The 12,013-nt window shown below is 50.0% G+C and overlaps 1 protein-coding gene across 9 annotated transcripts in view; it reads left to right on the top strand.

Annotated features, from left to right (window-relative positions):
• Positions 1–12,013, top strand: part of RASGRF1 (Ras protein specific guanine nucleotide releasing factor 1) — a 130,559-nt gene that overhangs the window by 95,292 nt on the left and 23,254 nt on the right. For all 9 annotated transcript variants that reach the window (XR_010109970.1, XR_010109969.1, XR_010109972.1 and 6 more), the window contains 3 exons: positions 4,385–4,488; positions 5,926–6,010; positions 11,001–11,198. Coding sequence is in view for 5 of the 9 variants with exons in the window: in XM_055098999.2 (XP_054954974.1) it covers positions 4,385–4,488; positions 5,926–6,010; positions 11,001–11,198 (387 nt within the window). In the remaining 4 variants the exon portion in view is untranslated. The remainder of the gene's footprint in view (positions 1–4,384; positions 4,489–5,925; positions 6,011–11,000; positions 11,199–12,013) is intronic.

Here is a 12,013-nt window from a genome sequence, read left to right as displayed (position 1 = left end):
GCCTGTAATCCCAGCACTTTGGGAGGCCGAGGTGGGCAGATCACCTGAGGTCAGGAGGTGGAGACCAGCCTGGCCAACATGGTAAAATGCCATTTCTACTAAAAATACAAAACTTAGCTAGGCGTGGTGGCAGGCGCCTGTAACCCCAGCTTCTCAGGAGACTGAGGCAGGAGAATCACTTAAACCCAGGAGGCGGAGGTTGCAGTGAGCCAAGATCCTCCACTGCACACTCCAGCCTAGGTAACAGAGCGAGACTCCATCTCAAAAAAAAAAAAAAAGAAAGAAAAAAGAAATGTATTCTCTCATAGTTCTGGAGTCTGAAATTAAGATGTGAGAGGGAAGCCAGGCGTGGTGGCTCACACCTGTAATCCTAGCACTTTGGGAGGGTGAGGTGGGCAGATCACTTAAGATCAGGAGTTCAAGATCAGCCTGGGCAACATGGTGAAGCCCTGTCTCTACCAAAAATACAAAAAATTACCCGGGCATGGTGGCACATGCCTGTGATCCCAGCTACTTGGGAGGTTGAAGTGGGAGGACTGCTTGAGCGTAGGAGGCAGAGGTTGCAGTGAACTGAGATTGAGCCACTGCCCTCCAGCCTGGGTGACAGAGTGAGACCCCCATCTCAAAAAAAAAAAAAAAAAAAAGATGTTGGAAGGGTCGTGCTCCCTCCGAAGGCTCAAGGGGAGGCCCCAGTGGTGGTGTAAGAGCTGGTGTTCACACCCAGGTCTGGCTGACTCCAGAGCGACAACTCTCCCTCATTCCGTCTACCACACTACCTCATCCCCAGAAGTCGGGGTGCAGCTCACCACCTGCCCAGAAATGATGGGACCCCAGAGACAGAGCTGTGCTCACCATGAACAAATCCAAGCTCATAGTGGCATTCCAGACGGAATAAGGGAATGATGGTCTTGTGCACTTCCAGGGTCCAGCTACAGCCCACTTTTTTCCAAGTCAGTGATATGCACCCCAGAATGCCATCACAAGCCACCCCAGAGCCCTTGGCCCCTGCATCACAGCGGCTGGGGATACTCAAGACAGACTCACTCTGACCACACCTCCCCCACCAGAGGCAGAGATTGTGCCGTGCTGGCTCAGCCCCTTGCTGATTGAGTGACCTTCAGTCTGTTGGAAGTAGCCAGCGTGAGGACTTGGGACTCTGGGTTCTGGGCCCCTGCTGCCCCCGCCCCTCCCATGTTCCCCTCCTGGTTCCTGGAAGTGGTGAGGGCACCTATGAAGCTGTAAGCACTCTGCCCACACTCTGCCCCCAGAGCAGTGCTGCAGGGCTGGGCCCCCAGGAACCCACACGTGGTCCTCAGGCAGGGAGGTTGACGGTCCCCAGACCCTACTTCCTCCAGACTGACCCTTTGGGACCAGAATGCTGGGTAAACCCCAAGACGGAAGTACTCCTCCCGGCAGCTGAAAGGAAGCCGACTGCACTCTGCTCCTGTTTCCCAACAGGGACTCACCTGGAATGTTTACCCCTCAACAGCATGAGGGCCCCTTGTTCCTTTGTGAACAGCCTGAGGTTCTTCCAGAACAAACAGCTGCTGAGCTGCCCTCTCTTGTCCCCAGAGCCTGTGTGGGGCAGATCCGGGTTGAGAGGGCCCCGCAGCCTCACTAGAGACATTGAGGATTTTCAAAAGCCTATAAAAGGTGGAGGAAGTTGTCAGTTTTGATCTCTGCGTCCAGGGTCACCCTCTTTCCCAGGCCACCCCAGAAGTGAGCGGAAGGAGCCAACCACCCCACCTTGGCCAGCGTGCCTCTTCTGGCCTCTGGTACCAGTGCAGGCCTCTGGGCCCCACAGCGCCTGGGCCTCTGGGCCATAAGCCACCCAGCGCCTTGAGCTCACCCTTGGCCCTGACAGTTCAGCCCAACCCCAGGGCACCAGGCAGGACCCTCAGATGGGAAGGTGGCTGGGCTGCCCACCTGTATTTATTCACTCAGCTGCTTCAGAGGCTGAGGGTCCCCTCCCTGTGAGCACACAGGGGATCCCCTGCCTGGGTTCTCTCACTACAACTCGGCATCCCAGTGGCCCTGCCACTCTCCTCTCCGTGTCCCCAAAGGCTTCATGTCCCCCAACACCCATGCTCCTGCACCTGGGTTTCTCTACACACCCTTCCCTGCCCAGGGCAGCTCTGCCAGGAAAAACTCACCGACAGCCACCACACAAACACACACACACACACACCCCCACACACACACTACACACACCACACACACCCAGCAAACATACATACCACACACACACCAGACCACACACACAGACACCACACACACACCACGCAGCAAACACACCCAGCAAACACACATACACCACACACCCAGAAAACAAACACAAACACATACACCACGCAGCAAACACACCCAGCAAACACACATACACCACACACACTACACACACATCACACCACACACACACTATGCACACTTCACGAACACAGCACTCACACACCACATACATACACACACACCACACACACCACACATACACCACACCACACACACACCACAGATACAACACCACATACCCCACACACACATACACACACCACAAACACACACCACCCACACAGGTGCACACCACACACACACACCACACACACACACACCACAGATACCATGCACACATACACCACATACATCACCCACAGGCACACACCACACACACACACCACACCACACCACATACCACACCACACCACACACACTCCACGCACACAACACTCACATACCACATACACACACACCACACCACACATACACATTCACACACACACACACCACACACACACCACATACACACCAAATTACACCACACACACCACGTACACACACATCACCAATACAGGCGTACACCACACACACATACACACCACAGATACCACACATGCACACACCACACACACCACATACACACCACACCACACACACCACGTACACACACACACATCACCCACATAGGCACACACACACACACCACATACACACGCCACGCCACACACACCACATACACACATCACCCACAGGCACACCACACACACACACCCCCCCCACATACACACACACACCCCACATACACATGCACACACCCCACACCACAAACACCCCATACACACCACCCACACCACCCACACACCACCCACACCACCCACACACCACCCACATGGCACACACACAGATGCTGTTTTTCTCCACGGTCCTCGCTCCATTCACATGACTTGGAACCACTGAGGCTGGCGCTCCCTGAGGTCAGGAACCGTGTTTCCTGCCTTTCTATCTCAGCGTGTAGCGAGGGCCTTGGTGCAGACCTGAGTGCCTGTCTGAGGAGGAAATGGGAGGAAGGGAGACACTTAGTCTAGGAGGGATGGCCCCACTTCCCTTGGGACCCGGCAGATGGGCTGCTTGCAGGTGCTCAGCCCAGCCGGGACTTCTGGACAGGGTAAAGTGAGCATGAAAAAGCGAAGGCATGAGGCACACGAGACAGTCATCTCTCGGAGCACCTGCTGCCTGAGGGGTTGACCGCTCTCCTCCTGTGTGGCCCAGGTGGTCCTGAGGTGGTGATGGGGGAGGATTCTTGTTCCTAACAGGCTCCTCCCGAGACCAACACAGTTGTCCCTTTACCCACCGCCTTCCAGCATCCCTCACTCAGATCCAGCAGACCTTCCACGAGGCCTTTGTGCCCAATACACTGGCCTCCCCATGTCCACCTCTCATCCATCTCCTGCCGTGGCCACCACTGTCCTCTGGCTGACGTTTCCCTGAAGATTTTCTCTGGTCAAAGGGCCCAAGTAGTGGAATCCCTTAATGATGGTGTCCAAGGGTGGCCCCTGGGGGCCAGGGACATGGACTAAGGCCCAGGACTAAGGCAGGACAGCTGTCTTCTGAGCACAGGGCCATCCCAGGAGCTAATCACGCCTGGGAGTCCACACCTGCTAGTTTCAAAAGGAAATTGTATAGAGCCAGCTGTGGGCTCAGGCGGACGCTGAAGGGAGTGGCCAGGCACAGCCTGAAGTCAGACGACCTGGGCTCCTGTCCTAGTTAGCCCACTTTCAGCTTAGCAACTTGGGCCAGTGGCTCACCTCTGGAAGCCTCCATTGTCTCATGCACGTGCTGGGAGCTCCCTGGCAGGGTGGGTGAGGGCGGTCCGAGCACTGGGCTGCACACACCGGCACAACAGGGCGGGGCCCATCTCCCTCCGTCCCCTTCCCTCCACCTCCCCTCATCATACTCCATCCACCCTCTCATCAGATTCGAGGCAGCGTCATACCCCGTCCACCTGCCCACCCAATTCGAGGGCGAGATACCCCCACAGAGGCAGCTGAGAATCCAGGAGGTGTCCGTCCTGGGCCTAACTCAAAATGTTGCTCCCCCAACTCAAAACCAGGCTGAAGGCGTGAAGGCTGAGCCCTTTGAAAACCACTCAGCCCTGGAGATCGCGGAGCAGCTGACCCTGCTAGATCACCTCGTCTTCAAGAAGATTCCTTATGAGTAAGTGTTGCAGGCACCACCCGCCTCCCCCCGCTTCCTCAGGCACTGTCTTGGACAGCACCCTGGAAACACACGCAGTGAATTTCCAGAGTTGCACAGACACTCCACAGCTTGAAACAATAGTGCCTGGGTCAGCAGAATGAGGGAGAGAAGCCTGTTCCCGTTCCTGCCCACCAAGCTCTCTCCTTACCTGTCAGCTGCACACACACACTTTTCTGGAATCATCTCTAACTCAGAGCTCCTAGAAAGAGAGTATCTAGAAAAGAGCATGTGTTCATGTGTGTGTGCACATGTACCTGTGAGAAACTGTGCACACAGGCAAGAGCGTGGGCACGTGTGTAGGTCCAGTGACCTCCAGTAGCTGATTTAGGGGACAGGTGTGGACTTTGAAGAAGCCCCAAGGCCTGCTGTTACCTGTTCTGGCCTCAGTCATCCCTGGTGTTCACTGCAATTATTCTACTTATGTAATTTTGTATCCCTCTTCCTTCATCTGATGCTATGCCAAAATGGCATTTGTAAACACTATTTTTAATAAGTACACAGCATTCTCTAACAGTGTGTTACTAAGCCACGAGCGTGTTTTCAGCCTTCACTTTTATATTTATCGCTGCGGTAAACATCCTTGCAACAAATATGTCTGAATTCCTAACAATGGTCCCAGGATGGTTTCCCAGAATTGGGCTCACCGGATTTGAATCATTGTGGGGCTTTTGGCCTCAGCCCCACCTGGCACTCTCACAGCCCTCCCCAGCGTGGGTGCTGCCTCGTGTAAATAGAGAGGGTCGGCACTTTGGAAACCTGTCACATCTCCTGGACATAGAAACAGATGATATTCCTGATATGTCCCTCTAGGAGGAGAAGCGGGATGTGTTTTCAAACACAAATCACCTCCCCGGCCCCTTCTGCCCACAGGACTCTGCCGAGATCCCCTCTCCCTGTCACTTTATGATGTCAGGAGCCTGTGGCTTGGCTTGCAGGCTTTTTAAGCCTTTTATCTGCCCCCTTTTAGGGCCTTCTATTCCCTCATCCTACAGACCAACTGCTGCAGTGATTAAAATGTGAATTCTCCCTGTCAGAAAACAAGATTCATAACAAATTATTTCCACCATCCCTCACAATAAGGTGTGTACCTTCCCACACCTTATTTCAGCCTCCCAGTAAACCTGTGAGGAAAGGATTGTCTTGATTCCCATTTTACAGATGAGGAAACTGAAGCCCTGCGCTATAAAGGGTTTGTCTGGGGCCACACAGCTGCAACAAGGCAGAGCTGGACTTGAGCCCAGGGTTCCTTCCTTCCAGGGCTCTGCAGAAGGTTGTTCCCCCAGAAATGACAGCCTCAAAAAGCCAAAAAATAAAATAAAATAAAAAGCATGGAGCAATGAAATCAGCAAGGCAAACCTCACCCCCTCCACCTGGGTCTCCCCTTACTTCCTACAGGGAGTTCTTCGGACAAGGATGGATGAAACTGGAAAAGAATGAAAGGACCCCTTATATCATGAAAACCACTAAGCACTTCAATGACGTGAGTATGGATGGGAGCGCCTCTCTCACTGGGGTTTTTCTTTGGCAAGACGCTCAAGAGGCTGGGTAGAGAACGGGCTATACACCTGGCTGGAACCAGACTCCTGGGTCCTCTCCAGCCCTGCCACCCCTTGCCATGTGGCCTTGGGCTGGTTGCCTCACCTCGGTCTCAGTCTCTTCTCCTATTAAGTGGGGCTGACCATGGAACAGTCATAGGAGGATTAACTGGGTGGTCATCTGAAGACATTCAGCCCAGCATTAGCTCGCTGTGAGCCCTCACCCAGAATTTGTGATTCCTAAGTGGGGGTTACTCCTCGGAGCAGGGTTTTTGCGGAGTCTGTGGCAAAGAGAACAGAAGGGAATGAAGGATTAGAAGGAAAGGAATGAAGACCTTGCTATGCTTCCTATTTTTAAACCTCATCTCAGTATTAGCAACAAGCAATATTTGGCTGGACAATGGCAGACAGCTTCCCTCTAATTCATACATTATCCAGAACCCTCGGAATCTCCTAAGGTTTTGGCTGTTTCAGCTACTCTGGCAATGATGTCCCACTCGCTGCCCCTCTTCTTGCCTTTCTTGTGGTAAGATGGTCTTTTGGGATAACACTAAAGAGAATGTTTAATTCTCTTTAATGTTAGGAGGCCACAGTGCTGAGCGAATGTTTAATTAAACATTCTGTTTAATGTTAGGAGGCCACAGTGCTGGGCGAATGTTTAATTAAACATTCTCTTTAATGTTAGGAGGCCACCGTGCTGGGCGAGACTAAGGCTCCTGAATCTCCCTGGCTAGGATCAGGATGGCCCAATATCCAGCTCCTCCAGCCCCCTTCTCTAGACCTCCCAGCCCCAGCTTTCCTGGGGAAGAACTGTTGAGATGGAAGCAAGCACTGGACCTGCAAACTGGCCTGGCATAAGCAGCTCAAAGGGCCTGGGCTGACTCTGATTAGCACACTAAGTTCAGATGGGTGCATCACACACCCCCAGCTCCCAGAATCCCTCCTCAGAGAAACATGGGAGCAGCAGAGAACTGGGGGGCAGACAGGTCCCAGAGCCTTCTGAGGCACAATTCACATCCACAGGGAGCATTTGCAATGTTCTTTAATAAGAATATCCACTGCCCCCTAACCAGATGCCTACCTTGTGCCTAGCACTGAGCTTTTTGTGCATAGTAATCTCATTGAAAGCTCACATCAACTAAAAGGTGGGGGCTGTCCTCACATTTGTAGATACAAAGAAACCAAGACTCTGGAAGGGCAAATGCTGAGGTCTCCTAACTGGTGTGTGGTAGCTCATGGCTTCCATTGCTACACAGTGCAAATCAGCTGTGTGAGAAACAAACAAACAAAAAAAACTCCCTCCCAGCAACTTCCCCACATGTGTGCAAGTTCCAACCCCTGAACCACAGAGCCGGGTCCACTCCCAGCCTCGTGACAGCCCTGAGAACAGTTGCACTCAGCATCCTCATTCTTCTGAGTTTAATCATCAACACGAGGAAAGAGCCTTTGAGGGCCGGTGGGGGAGCACATGATTCCACTTGCCCTGACCACCTTGGCCAGGGCCACATCCTACCAACCCCAGCCGCCAGCACACCATATCCTGGGAGGATCCTCAGCAGCCTAGAAGAAACAAGAAAGACCCAGAGATTGCAGCTCAGGGGAGGAGCCCTTTGGGGCCTCCTAGGCCTGGGCACCCAGTGGTTCCTGCAGTGAGCACAGCAGCAGAAAGGAGACTCGTGTGCCTCTCAGGAGAGAAAGAGGGACAGAGACCAAGCCTCAGGAAACATAACCTGACAGAGGCCTGATCCAACCACACCTTACAGCACCAGGCAACAAATCACTGTCCCCTCCCTTCCCTGTCCCACTGTGTGCCCAGGAGTCGAGCAAGTGAAAGACAAGAATATGAAGTGAGCATTCACTGAGTGTTCACCCCATGCTAGATGCTGTGCTTCAAAAGCATCATCTCATTTAATCCTGCCATTCCCACTTTGTGGATGAAGAAACTGAGGCTTGAGGAGGGGAAATTTCATCCCCAACATCACACAGCAGAGTACAATTTTGAACGCACACGGTCTACTTCAGAAGCTGCCCTTGTAACGACCTGGCATTTGGCCATCTCTGTTCAAATCCACCATTTGGTTCTGATACACAGGATGTGTGCTGGCACAACAATGATTTTCCTCGTCTCTCCCTGGCACAGTTCTATTTGCTGTTTTCTGGTCCTTTTGCCTTTAATTTCTTTGTCCTCTTAACTGGTACTGGCCAGGATATTCAGGACCATGGCCAAGCTGGGGTACTGGGGTAAGGCAAGCAAGGTTCCCAGAGAGCAAAATCGAAGGAGCTACTCGCCCTTCTGCACTTGTACCCCACACCTCAACTGCCTCACCCTAGTCCCGTCTCTCTCCACAACAGCATGGAATGGACATGGTGATCATGTGTCTCTTTCTTGGGTTTTTTGGGTTTTTTTGTTTTGTTTTGTTTTGTTTTGTTTTGTTTTGTTTTGTTTTGTTTAAGACACAGTCTCCCTCTGTCGCCCAGGCTGGAGTGCAGTAGTACAATCTCAGCTCACTGCAACCTCCACCTCCTGGGTTCAAGTGATTATCATGCCTCAGCCTCCTGAGTAGCTGGGATTACAGGTGCACGCCACTGCACCCAGGTAATTTTTGTATTTTTAGTAGAGACAGGGTTTCACCATGTTGCCCAGTCTGGTCTCAAACTCCGGACCTCAGGTGATCCACCCGCCTCAGCTCCCAAAGTACTGGAATTACAGGTGTGAGCCACTGCACTCGGCCACCTTCTTGGTTATAAAGGAGATATTTATAATATTTCCCCATGTGGAATGATGTTTGTTCCTTTACCAGGTTTTTTTTTTAATTATCTTTTATTCCTTGGGTGCTAATGGATTTAACCATGAATAAATACAGAATTTTATCAAATATTTCTTTCTGCATCCATAGAGATGGTCATATGGTTTTTCTCCCTTACTCTGTTGATATAGTAAATGACAATTATACTTTTTTTCTAATATTCAATCATCCTTGCATTCCAGGGACAAACCCAATGTGGTCATGGTATATTAAACAAACGTGTGTGTAATTTTCCTTTCTTATATTATCCATCTCTGGTCTCAGTATCAAGGTAATACTGGCTTCATAGAATAAACTGGAAGATATTCCTTTTATCTTTCTTCTCTGGAAGATTTGACTGATCTATTTATTTCAAAAATTAGTATAACTTTTATATAAAATTCTTTTTAAGTTCCATGTTCTCTTGATGGAAAAAAATTTTAACTACTACTTCAATTTAATTAAGAGGTATAATACATGTACTACTTTGTGTTATTATCCTTCCTGATTCTCTTAAGTAGTAGTTCCATTCTTAAGTAGTTTTACAATTCATTTTTCTTGATGAGCATCCTTTAGAAATTGTTTTTGAGAAGGTTTCTTAGCGATAAAGCCCTGTAATTTTTAATTCATCTGTAAATGTCCTTTTATCGCCTTTTTTAAAGTAGTAGTCTTTTTTTTAACTTTTTATTTTAAAATAATTAAACAGTCACAAAGGCCGGGCGCGGTGGCTCACACCTGTAATCCCAACACTTTGGGAGGTCAAGGCCGGCAGATCACTTGAGGTCAGGAGTTCAAGACCAGCCTGGCCAACATGGTAAAACCCCATCTCTACTAAAAATACAAAACTTAGTCAGGCATGGTGGTGTGTGCCTGTAATCCCAGCTACTTGGGAGGTTGTGGTAGGAGAATCGCTTGAACCCAGGAAGTGCAAGTTGAAGTGAGCCGAGATGACACCACTGCACTCCAACCTGGGCGACAGAACAAGACTCTGTCTCAAAAAAAAAAAAAAAGAGTCTTAGAAAGTTGCAAAAGAATGTACCGGAAAGCCCACTGCTTCCTGCTGTTTCAGCTCCTTGCAATTCTAATTCCCTGATGTTCTAGCCCCAGCTTCCCACCCCCATCCCCAGCTGCTCCAGATCCAACCTACATTTGATTTGTTCATGTGTGTGTCATGTTTGGCCAGGTGATGGAGTCCTTGAAGATATCTTCTACTGTGTATGTGAGACCAGCAGTGCTTCAAAGTGTGTCCTGTCCAAGCTCTAGTTGTATGATGGGAGATTCCCTCAGAATTTGGCCCCTTTTAACTGTTTATTTTTCCAGATGAACTTTGGAATTACTTTGTCTATAATTACTTTTCTAGAGAAAGCTCTCGTTGGTATTTGGTTTTTTGTATGTTTGTTTGTTTTTGGATTTTTTTTTTTTTTTTTCTGAGATGGAGTCTCGCTCTGTCACCCAAGCTGGAGTGCAGCGGCGCGATCTTGGCTCACTGAAACATCCACCTCCTGGGTTCAAGTGATTTTCCTGCCTCAGTTTTTCAAGTAGCTGAGATTACAGGCATGCGCCATCACGCCCAGCTAATTTTTTGTGTGTGTGTATTTTTTGTAGAGACAGGGTTTCACCATGTTGGTCAGGCTGGTCTTGAACTCCTGACTTCAAATGATTCGCCTGCCTCGGCCTACCAAAGTGCTGGGATTACAGGTGTGAACCACCGCGCCTGGCCTGAGTGTTTTATTGGATTACATTAAACACATGTATTAGTTGTCAGAAAAACGACATATTTACATTCCCATTTGGGAATTTGATCTCTTTCTCTGTTATTCAAGCCTTTTATATCCTTTGGTGACCTGTTTTTTCCATCCTACATAGTTCTCATTAAGTTCCTAGGTATTTACAGATTCCCATTGTTATTTGGAAGGTTGTATTTTTGTTGTATTTTCTAATTGATTATTGCTAATGTATATATAAACTTTTCATTTTTGTATATTGAACCTTTAGCCAGCAACCCTAGCAAGCTCTGTTAGTTGTTCTCGTAGTTTTCCAATTCCTTCTTGTATTTTCAAGCAGGCAATCATATCTGCAAATAGTGATCATTTATCATCTTTGCAATACTTACTCCTCTTTTTCCCTGTCTTATTGCATCGGCTTAAAGATCAGTAACTTGATTGCTTCAGAAATCATCCGCAACGAGGACATCAACGCCAGGGTGAGCGCCATCGAGAAGTGGGTGGCCGTAGCTGACATATGCCGCTGCCTCCACAACTACAATGCCGTACTGGAGATCACCTCGTCCATGAACCGCAGTGCAATCTTCCGGCTCAAAAAGACGTGGCTCAAAGTCTCTAAGCAGGTGCGGGCAGGAGGCTGGCACCACTGCCTCCCTGGGGCTGGATTGGGGCTGGGGCAAGAAGACCCGTGGGCTGGCCACTGGGTATCCACAAGTGGGCAAAGGACTGGGCTGAGGTCTAACACTCCCAGGTAAAACAGAATAGCTTCCCCTATATCACCCGGGACCAGATAGCAGGCCCACAGATATGGCAGTGAGACCATGGACTGTAATCCCCACTTGAGTAATTAATACCTCAAAGTGGAAAGAATATGATGGTGATTATTGGTCCCAACATTTTTCTTCTGGAGTTGGGGCAAGAGTGGTGGCTTTATGGGGATCTGCAGGGCAGCTGAGACAGTGGTCAGATGACCCTTCCATCAGAGGACCCTTCCATCGGAGGACCCTTCCGTCAGAGGACATTTCCGTCAGATGATCCTGCAAGCCCCTTTCCAGGATTCTAATTTCACCTGCGCTTCTGGCCACAGAGAGTTAGCTGCTTCCTGGAACGTGTTGGCTAGTTGATCACCTTAAATGTGTGCTCAATCCCTCTTCACTCAGAACATGAACCTGAAAAGCCATAAACATAAAACATGAACATAAAACCATAAGATAGATTCTTCCTCAGGAATGAAGTTGCCTGCATTGGGGTCAGGAGGGACCAGCACTCCTTATAGGAGAGGACAATGAGGCACTTGGACCACTTCCTTGGTGCACTTGGTGGATGCCCCCACCCCAGCCTGCATGTGTGCAGGAGGCCAGACAAGCACCCCCAGTAGACAGGGCAAGCCCCCAAGCACAATCCCTTGGCAGCAGTGTCTGTCATCCTAACGCTGGGT

The sequence above is a fragment of the Pan paniscus genome, chromosome 16 (genome assembly GCF_029289425.2).
Source record: "Pan paniscus chromosome 16, NHGRI_mPanPan1-v2.0_pri, whole genome shotgun sequence".
Lineage (NCBI taxonomy): Eukaryota > Metazoa > Chordata > Mammalia > Primates > Hominidae > Pan > Pan paniscus.
This window is presented reverse-complemented; position numbering and strand designations above follow the sequence as displayed.